At 31.2% G+C, this 11728-nt stretch overlaps 1 protein-coding gene across 1 annotated transcript in view; it reads left to right on the top strand.

Annotated features, from left to right (window-relative positions):
- Positions 1 to 6060: 6060 nt before the first annotated feature.
- Positions 6061 to 11728, top strand: part of LOC134722251 (uncharacterized) — a 41525-nt gene continuing 35857 nt past the window's right edge. Inside the window, exon 1 of the mRNA XM_063585861.1 lies at positions 6061 to 6494. Coding sequence (XP_063441931.1) covers positions 6482 to 6494 — 13 coding nt within the window. The 5' untranslated portion in view covers positions 6061 to 6481. The remainder of the gene's footprint in view (positions 6495 to 11728) is intronic.

The raw sequence follows: 11728 nt of genomic DNA, 5'->3' as shown, positions 1-11728 counted from the left end.
ACAGAATGAACAGTGGCGGAGTTAAACATGTTATAATACCTAAAACACTCCGGATCCATTACAGGTTTGGATGATTGCAATTGTCTCTTTAGCAATCATACTAATCTACTTATTGTTATATTGGGATGAACAATAAGATTTGGCTTAAATTCCATACGGTTGTACTCTGGCTTATATTAACTATGCTGGGTTATTTTTCTGTTTTGATTGCAAAAAAAAATGTACTTTTCGTTGTTTACATGATAGTGTTTTATTTTTCCAACTGATTATTGTAGATATATTAAAATCAAAATGTTAAAATCATAAAACACGCGACACGTTGCTATATGCAAATGATCATTTAAGTCATCTTCTAGGATATAGATCTAGAGTGTATTTCAATAGGTACCAACCTTCATCCTTATAGATCTAGATGTAAACAATATGTTTTACGTGCAGACTAAGTGGAGATTATCAAGGAGAAGCTTTGCGTTTATCTTTGTTTGCTGAATGATTAACATAATCTAAGGAGATTATTATATATTTTTGGAACAGTTTTAAAGTTTTTGAACATGATGTGAATGCATAGCATACTTTCCATACATTCCATACTTTACATCGACATTCAACTCTTTGATATTTGTAAGAGAAAAGTTAACTCACAAAAATACTGAACTGCAAGAAAAATTCATAACGGAAAGTTCATAATCAAATGAAGCCCAAACACATCAAACGAACGGATAACGTCTGTCATAATCCTAATTTGGTACATACTAGAATAGGTATTCAAGTTTCATATGTACAAAATGGGGGATTAAACCTGTTTTTTTGTCGAGCCTGCCACTTTTGTCGCAGAAAGCCTAACATTGGGATAGTGATCCGGCGGCGGCGTTAGCCAACTTCTTTAGAGCTTTATATTTTAGAAGGTGGAAGATCTGGATGCTTCTTACTTTGTATATAGATGCCTCATGTTACGAAGTTTCCGCCAGTCACATGTCCAATGTCCTTGACCTCATTTTCATGGTACAGTGACTACTTGAAAAAAAGTTTAGATTTTTTGTAATTTTAAAATCTCTCTTTATCATAAGTAATAAGATAACTATATTTGGTATGTGCGTACCTTGCAAGGTCCTGATGCCCGTTTTCACTTGACCTCAACCTTATTTCATGGATCAGTGAGCAAGGTTAACTTTTGGTGGTCAAGTCCATTTCTCAGATACTATAAGCAATATGTCTAGTATATTCGGTGTATGGAAGGACTGTTAGGTGAACATGTCAAACTGACAGGTCTCATCTGACCTTGGCCTCATTTTCATGGTTCAGTAGATACAGTTAAGTTTTTGTGTTTTGGTCTGTTTTTCTTTTAGTGTATGCAGTATGTCTACTATATTTGGTGTATGGGATGATTGTAAGGTGACATGTCTAGCTAGCAGGTGTTTTCTGACCTTGATCTCATTTTCATGGTTCAGTGGTCAAGGTTAAGATTTAGATTTTTGTCTTTTTTTTCTTATACTATATATGCAATAGGTCAACTTTATTTGCTGTATGGAAATATTTTATGATCTATACGTCAGTCACGCAGGTTTTATTTGACCTTGACCGCATTTTCACGCTTCATTGCTCTGTTAACTTTTTGTGTTTTGGTCTGTTTTTCTTAAACTATAAACAATGGGTCAACTATATTTGTTGTATGGAAGAATTTTTAGCTGTACATCCCTGCCTGGCATGGTTCATCTGACCGTGACATAATTTTCATTGTTCATTGGTCAATGTTTAATTTGCTTGAATATGTTAAGTTTATATGACAGTTGTAATAAAGCTTTATATTTAGGACTATCAACATAATATCAATGATTAGTAAAGAAGGCGAGACATTTTAGCGTGTGCACTCTTGTTTTCTTAAGGAGTTGCTTTTCTGGAGTTTCAATATTACCCAATTTTTTTAAATTTTAATGTTAGATGTTTACATGAACACGTATTTACGACTGCCACTGATCATTTAGAATAACAGAAATCTATAACGTTATATGAACTCTTCAATAATGATTTATTAAAAATATAGAGCTCGCGTTTAACCATGTTCCATAGTCGAAATATACAGGGATACTGTTTAAGGGTGATTCATCATATCTGCTACTTGTATCAGTATCTTCAATAGTTATACCTGATCGCATTCTGTTTCAAGAGTCGATTAATAAGTATAGAATATAACATGGAATAAACTGCTTTAACAATCTACATTTTAATTCAGAATAATAACACATGTACATTTGAATAAATATACAAATTATAAAAGAGAAGATGTGGTATGCCAATGAGACAACTATCCACAAAAGACCAAAATAACACAAACAGTAACAACTATATAGGTCACCGTACGGCCTTCAACAATGAGCAAAGCCCATACCGCATAGTCAGCTATAAAAGGCACCGATTAAACAATGTAGAACAATTCAAACGAGAAAACTAACGGCCTTATTTGTGTAAAAAAATGAACGAAAAACAAATATGTAACACATAAACAAATGACAACCACTGACTTGGGTCAGGCACATACATAAATAATGTGGCAGGGTTAAACATGTTAGCGGGATCCCAACACCCCCCCTTACCTGGGACAGTGGTATTACAGTACAACATGAGAACGAATTATAAAAATCAGTTGAAAAAGGCTTAACTCATCAGATAGAGAGAAAAAATACAAGTGGACGTGTCCGGGTACTTATACAACCCGACACAAAAAGATACAATGAACAGATATGAAATTTTCGCAGTTATCTGACAGCTAGTTCAAAGCCACTAAAAACTAATAAAAAAATCATGCCTCTAAGACTAAAACCATTATTATAGATTTAAGTGCGATGAAAATATTATTTTGGAATATTTCTACTGAATCTTACGAACTATGAAGATATGTCTATATCCTCGTTTACTATGAGATAACAGAGGAAGATTTGCTACACCCTTGCAACATACATGTATGGGTATATCAGATACAAATTATATCTGCAAGAGCTAAACAGATAAAGGACAGGGAACCAGTATATCCCATACCTCTTTTTCTCTCCAATACATACTTTATAAGTGATGTTGTATCTTTCTGGCAAACACAACGGTAGAATATTCTCCAGTTTCAAATATCAATTAGTTTAGAGACAGGACATTTTTTACAGAAAAGTGTTGTTGTCAGCATAGTACTTCCTTTATTTATTCTAACAGTAAATAAAAGTAAACGTGGAAAAAAATATATCAATTAAAAAATGGTTTATTACTGAAGTTGTTACAGAACGTTAAGTTAGTTAATTACTTCATTAATTCACTTATGTACAAAATGGCAAGAATTGCTAGAATCTTTTTGAAAAAGAAAAAGTATTATGTTCAAACACAATAATAAGTCATTTAACAAAAAATATACCTTAAAGCAGATCGAAAATTAATTGACATAGCTGAGTACTTCAAATTAATTGTTCCGTCATATGTTCTTTCTATCATAGACAAGTCTTTTCTTTGCTCATATATCACGGTTCGGTAGCAATGTATTGCCTTATCACTCAGTAATTGTCCACATCAATTACACCCCACACGTACAGAACATGTGACTTATACCACTTTAGACATAAAACCTTCAACTTAGAGAGCTATTAACCAACCATTACACTTAACACCAGAGTACCGTATCTCTATTAAAAGCATAATTTAAGATGTATTAAATTATATATTAATTTATGAATATTGCATCTAGAATTGAGTAATCCATATGCTGTCGATTTATTATTAGGAAAAAACACTTTCAAACAATTTTAAATACAGAGCTTTCCTGGAGTGTCATTTAAAAGTTTCTATTTTATAAAGTTATAAAGTTAATACAAAAGTTTATTATCTTAAATCCTTCCAGATTGATTTAGATTGAATCAATCACTTTTTTCCTCAGTTATAGCTTTGTGCAAATTAAATCGGAGTCAAGTATTTTGTATTTCACGTTTCTCTGAATATTTTTTTTATCTGATTCACTAAGATAAGCATAATAAAGTTTATAAAAGATACTGAAACACAAAATTATAAGTGATTACAAATTACATGTTTAAAAAATTGGTTTATTTTTTGTTACTTGCTTAACGTCCAGTGGCAATTATTTGATGTATACTAAGGTCGAGATCTTATAGGTACACAGAGATTATCTAAGATCTATAATACACACCAAATTACTCATATGAAAAAAGGTCAGTATCAAAGTAGCAGTTTTTGGTGGCGTTGCCTTTTTTCGCAGACGTTGATTTCGAAAAAGAAAATGTAATTTATAAGTGAAGTTACGGGCATTTCTTTTTCGTAAATTGGTCATCTAACTGCTAATTCACAGGTGCATCTCCCCTCAACATCAAATTATGGACCAGCGACTGCTTCGAAAACAGATACTCAGTCAGCTTTCCACATCAAACTTATACAAGCGGAACACGGCAAATCTAAAATAAATTGAAGTGCAAAAATTAAGCTGTTTCCTTGTAACAATTTTCATTTTCATTTCCACAAAAACAATAGAAAATACACACAATGTTACAATCTTAAAAGCAGCAACTACTTGCAAGAATTAATTGTTGTTACTATAGATAATGAGCATACCAATATGCATGTTCTAGTTAACATTTTAACAGTGAAAATGACGAAACAGGTTTATAATGGTTTACTTTTTAAAGTGTTATTTGGATGGAGAGTTGTCTCATTGGCACTCACACCACATCTTCCTTTATCTATTAAAACACGATTCTATCAGTTTGTTTGTTTTTCGTCGTCGTTCTCTCATCATTTTAAAGGCATAGACGCTTGCCTTTTTATCACTATATTGGTGGAAAGCACCAAGAGCAGCGGTTCTTGTTTCTGAAATAACCTTCACTGGATACGGTCAAGGTCAAATCATTTTTGAATTCAAATACTAGTACATAAAAAGCATGTAAACTTCAAATCCAAATGGTTTACGTGGTACAGCCAAACTCACATTTAAGTATATGCACTCTTTAGTTTAACTGAAAGAGTGCATATTATTGTTTTTTTATATGGTCGGGTTGTTGTCTCTTTGACACATTCCCCATTTCCATTCTCAATTTTATATGCTTAAATGTCAGTTTTTGTAGAACTGATATCTTAGTGGAGTGCAATGGCTTGAAACGAATACTTTTAATTGACTTGCATTGCTTTCTGGACACATATATGTAGTTCAAGTACATGTTTGTAGGAAGCTATCTTCCATGGTCAGTATTTGTATTATCCTGGTGTCAACCTCTAAATCCTTGTCCGAAGACTCAATAATGTTAATTCGTATTTTGAACAAACGAACCTATGTTACCTCTTATATATGTGTTTCCCTCCGTTTTGGTTTGTCATCCGGATTTGTTTTCGCTTAATCAGTTAAAGGCTATTGGAAATCGGTATACTACTGTTGCCTTTATTTACCCTTAAAAAATCTTTAGACCCCTGTTGCTTTTATGCATCCCATTCACATTTACCCCTTATGTCTGTCTGTTTCACGCATCGTCGTCAATATAATGAAATGTGATGCGACTTTCGTACAAGAGAGAGATTTAACGCTGTAAAACCAGGTTCAATCCACCATTTTCTACATACGAAAATGAATTAACCCGCAAGTCAGGAATATGAAAGTTTGTTATCCATTCGATTGATATGTTTTAACTTTTGATCATGCCATTTGTTTAGGAACTTTCCATTTTGAATTTTCCTCTGAGTTCAGTATTTTTGTGATTTTACTTTTCACTTTATTTATTAGAGGTGAAATTTCAACATCTTATCTGCTAGCATGCGTGAAGAAGCTTATTCAGGGATTTGCATCAAGAAACGAAATGATTATTTGTTTTTGTCTAATCTTTCACACAGAAATAAAAACAAGGATATGTTTTTTAATTAAACATTGTAAAAATTCTTAAATATAAGTATAATACATTCTTTTGATTCATTATTACTGATACAAATAATTACCATTGGTTTTATGGAACTAAAGCTTGTTAAAATACCTGTAATTCACATTTTATTCCATACTTAAAATGAAGATGTTATGAAGACATGAACAGTTGTGTTGAAATGAGAAAAAAATGATATGTTCACTGAATGGCAGTTAAGTCATTAATCTTGGTGTTAATAGAACTAACTATATCAATTTGGCAAACACTCGTTAGAACGGGGCACTTCACACATACAGATAACAGGGAATTATTATAGGGATAAAGTGTTGAACATTGTATTATTGTATCACAGTAGTCTATATGAAGAGGACCTGCACTTATACATAGGATACCAGTATTGTATCACAGTAGTCTATTTAAAGAGGGCCTTTACTTATACATAGGATATTGTACCACATTAGTCTTTGACATAGGCCTAAACATATACATAGGATATCATACAACAGTAATCTTTGACGGAGGCCTGAACTTATACATTGGATCTTTAGTACTTGCAAGGAGTTTAATTATTATTGGATAAATAAAACATTGCAATGTTGTATTCAGGTAAGATACTTTTATAATATCTACCTAATTTATTTTATAAAATATGTTACTATTAATAAATTATTATACTTGCAATTAATATTTTTAGAGGGTTATAAATGATAGGACATTTTGTTATAATAAGAATATACGAATTACGTAATGGATGCAGTGAAATAAAAAAAAAAAGAGCAGATTTAAATCTTGTTTATAGTGAAGAGTCAAATGACTTTTTGTCATATTATTAATAATTATATAATATCCCTGTATTATTTGGATTTTGGTTTTGTGAGAATAAAATTATATACTAAGGCTATATCAAGTTTCGGTATCAATATGCGTTTTACATAGAAAAAAGGCCTTGGAAATGTCTGGACTCAATTTATAGGTAGGAGTTCTATATCATCTATATCATGGTTTCAGTAAATAACGTACCTTTCTATTATAAGACTGGAATTGATTGCGATCATATTATTGGTATAGATCATATTAATGGTATATTCGATGCTGAAGGCTATTAAGTTTCTGTATAAAAGTTTGCTAACAGTAAAATTTATAATGGAAATATGAACACAATTACATCAATAGTGAATTCTTTATTACGTGTGGTTGCAATAAAGAAAGGTTTCTTCCTTATAAGTGTAGTTCATGGTAAACTGGTGAAACTTGAAACACTTTAATATTTGTCATATAAAGTATAATGTGCATAACTTGAGTCGTAAGTGTAAAATTACTTTTTGTATGCAGTTTTATTGAAATTTGTATAGGACAACAACGTATGGGGTTCGTGTTGTATATTCTTTGGTTTTTCTATGTTGTGTCATGTGTGCTATTGTTTTTCTGTTTGTCTTTTTCATTTTTAGCCATGGCGATGTCAGTTTGTTTTAGATTTATGAGTTTGTCCCTTTGGTATCTCTCGTCCCTCTTTTATTTTGATTTGCGGGATTATACACAACAATAAAAATGTTTCTCCTGTTTGTTCAAAATCGATGTTTGCTTGCTATTTAGGTCAGCAGTTATCAGTTATGTTTTAGGAAATAAAATTTTGTCATTGCAGTATTAGCATAATTGAAAAGTATTATTTGTAACATTTGCTTTTCAGAAAAATTATAATGGTCACTGTCAGGCAGACTAAATTTTATATATGCTATCCCCTGGCTTGATCCCTATGCTCAATGAACCATATTTGAGACATATTTATAAGTCTAAACTCTAACAGAAGTGTAAGAAAAAAGAAGACACACAAACATCTAACTGTTGATTCGTGTTTGTCTAGCTATCGTCATTAGTAGTCTTGGTCAAGTATACTGTTAAACATAACAACGGCTTATTTCTAGAACTACATAACATTTTGTAATGGGGAATTATACTTATTGTAATCATATCAGCTTTAATCCTATAATTGTTAATGTCTGTATCGTAGGCACATAAAAGCCGATAGAATGGGGGTGGTTGGTTGCATGAAGTGTCTTTACCATTCAACTCCGAGGAAAATTCAAAACGGAAAGTCCCTAATCAAAGTCAAAACATAAAACACATAAAACGTATGGACAACAACTGTCATATTTCTGACTTGGTACAGACATTCATGCATAAAATATAGCTTAAAACTTATGTTTCCTTTTTGAAAATCAATCTGATCGATATACAGACCATGTTCCAAGATTTCGCTTACACGGATTTGACAACTGATTTAAAGATCATTTCTGATTTATTGAAAATATTTATTCATATATTAAATGAACTTGAAATGAAACTAAACAACCAGTGCATCTGTACAATATACAAGTAGTCGTATAGTTTATTAAGCTTTCATCGTGCAAAGTAACTGTTGTGTAAAAGTCAAAGAGAACAACTCTATGACACAACAACAGAAAGGACATGTTGAGGATAACCCCAGGTCCAGAAAAGTTGTGAATAAATTTAACAGACAATATCAAATTCATCAATATGCAAATTTCACAATTGCATAAATAAAAATAATATGTTCCTAAAGACAGCCTCTGGCGAGGTAATAATGCTTTAAGCGTTTAGACTTCAATCTGTAGAAGACACGTACACTGCCACTTTACGAGACTTAATTAATAAAATGAACAGGTATTGACTATCGCAGGACCTTGGTGGTGTAGGTAGCCTTCTATACATATTAGTAGTTCGATAAAGTGGTAGTGTATATAGTAGTGTAAAACATTGTTTAAAATACTTGGGATTTAATCATGGTAATGAAGCATTCAGGTTAGTTTTAAAATCTAAAAATGATTTATATACTATTAGGATAAATGTTACTTTTAATTTTATACAATTTCGTTAAAACCAGTTGACCATTCCATTTGGGTGTTTGAAATAACTGCATGTCTTAAGTTGACGGACTTATTTTCTTTAACGAAATTGTCTGTTACAATTAATTAAAAATCTAGAAAAAGAATTGCTTGTTTTATTCTTTACTTTGTTAGATTAACTGATGACTAAATTTGATACTTGAAAGAAGTGAACAATGATAAACAAAAAATAGATAAGCAAATAAATCTAGATATGCTTATAATTCTAAAAAGTATGTACGTCTTATAGCTGACTATACGGTATGGGCTTTTAGTGGGTTTTTTTTTGTCATTTGGTCTCTTGTGGAGAGTTGTAACATCTTTTTTTTAATATCATTACAAGAAAAAACGTGGTGTGAAAAATTCTTATTCTAAAGTGTGTGAAGTTTATATCAACAACTTACAGATATTGACAAGTGTAGCACGAACACTCTACTGGAAAGTACTGTTTTACGTCATACAGTTCTTAATATATCGCATGTTTGTTTTGCTTTTAAATAATGTTTTTATGGAGTTTGATCTGTACTGGATAATTGGTCAACTCTGGGAACAATTAGTTCCATATTTGATTTTGGCCTTTAGAAATCTGAGTCCAGATCGATGTTAACATTAATCAAACATTTCCTGTAACACTATAATCTAGCTGAATTTTATGGAATTGTCAATACTATTTTGGTAAAATTTTATGATGTAATAAAGTTTCTCTGTAAATAATTGATATCTCATTTGTCTTAATTCAGCTCAAAAGTACAGTAATGAAGAAGAAAAAAAAGATATTGTATCAATAAACAAGCGCAATCTTAACGACTTTGAAAGGGTTCCGGAAAAAAGAAGAGGGCGGACATCTTTTGAAAGAATTACAAGTTACAAGAGAAACCAGTCATCAGTCCCCTGAATAAATTTTTAATGAAATTTACGGCAATTAAAAGCATCAGCTGTTTGTTAAGTTATATGAAACTCCTTTACAAAAAGATTGTATAGATTAAAAAAAACATGTCTTTCCTAAGGTCTGCTCAAATTGCGAGTTATTGTATTTTTTTCATGACTTTCATTGACTTACTTTTAAAACATGGGATCAATCAGAATATGCATATTGAAATATGGTAAGACATAAGGAAATGGAGTGATGTTACGCAACGATACCACTGACGCAATCCCATCTAAGATGTTTGAATAAATATGATCCTGATCAACTTTTTAGCACCTCTTTATAGATCATGTGGTGATCATTAATCGTTTAGGCATGGAAGCATATTAGATGTAAAGGCAGTATTGCTAATATGCAAGAACTAAACTCAAAGCCTGGAAATATTAGGAACGTAAAGAGTATCGATAGCAAAAATAAACCCGTCTTTATTCACCTTTTCTTAAGAAAGTCGGTTAATTAGTATTTATTTTAATAAATAAAAATTCTAATACTCTATTCGTGTTGCTTAGTCTTTAGTTTTATATGTTGTGTCTTGTGTACTATTATTTGTCTGTTTGTCTTTTTATTTTTTTAACAATTACTTTGTCAGTTTATTTTCTGCCTATGATTTTTAATGCCCCTCTGGTATCTTTCGACCCTCTTTTAAGCCACCGACGAAGCGCTAACGATTGAATGGACAATACATGCACTCGTATTATGAAAAAAATCAAGTCTAGGCCAATAGTTTGAAAGCTAATGCACATAAGCGAAAACATCAATAATCTTGTTTATAATTGATAACTGTAGCCACATTTATTGAAATATTTTGATGAACAAAATAATAGTAATTAAAAATTAATATCATCAAAAGACGATTAATAATGCGAGATGGTGAGATCGATTGGTAGAAACTGATCACATCTATAGATATCAAGAAAAACATCGATGCTCAAGATTTATATCACTTTAATTAAAGGCCAAAATGTCGCTTATATTTCATACGCCTACAGATTTGAAGAAAGCTGAAGGTCGTCTTCATTTGATCTTTTCTAAAATCCGAATTAAAACGGAAAAATGTACTCAGTAGTACTGTTTATGGTAACTTGTATCTTTTTAGTTCCATATTAGTAACAATTATTTTTTTAATTGATGGAAAATCTAAATAAATTGGATAAAAATAACCAGTATACAAATTTTATCTGATCAACCACATAGGATGCACAATGTAAGAGCAGACCAATAAGTAGCTTAAGAGAACATCTCCTATACCATACAATTTTCGTTTTAACACAAAAAATGCATGATAAACAAACCTGTGGTATCGATAATCTCCAATGCTTGGCATACTAGCTATTAATCACTCATCGGTACTTAATATCTTGTTTATTTATGAATTGTCCGATATATATTGTGTTCTGTCCAGATAATATTTGTTCATACACTATTAACATGTTTTTAAAGGATAACAAAATATATCTTCATCGGGTTATCGTCTTCGCATCACAAATATTTACTTCTCCTATATATCCTGATGTTTGACATATGGTATCATAGAGAAAATGACTAAGCAAAAAGTTCTGTTTTCCTGAGAATTATCAACAAAAATATTTTCTTAGCAGGTAGAACAAAATTATATATCACTTTACAAAGATTAATAAAGGTCAATAATTTCACTGAAGTTTGGCTGAAATTCATAGTCAATAACATTATTGATTGATTGATTGATTAATGGCGATTTGAAGCCTCAATCCTTGACATAGATTGATATAAATAAACTCATCATAGATACCAGGACTAAATTTAGTATATACGCCAGACGCGCGTTTCGTCTTCAAAAGACTCATCAGTGACGCTCGAATCCAAAAAAGTTAAAAAGGCTAAATATAGTACGAAGTTAAAGAGCATTGAGGACCAAAATTCTTAGACGTTTTGCCAAATATAGCTAATGTAATCTATGCCTCAGGTAAAAAATCCTAAGTATTTAAAATTTAAAAAAATTATAAAATTTGTAAACAGTAAATTTATAAATA

Source organism: Mytilus trossulus, chromosome 6 (genome assembly GCF_036588685.1).
Source record: "Mytilus trossulus isolate FHL-02 chromosome 6, PNRI_Mtr1.1.1.hap1, whole genome shotgun sequence".
Taxonomy (NCBI): domain Eukaryota; kingdom Metazoa; phylum Mollusca; class Bivalvia; order Mytilida; family Mytilidae; genus Mytilus; species Mytilus trossulus.
This window is presented reverse-complemented; position numbering and strand designations above follow the sequence as displayed.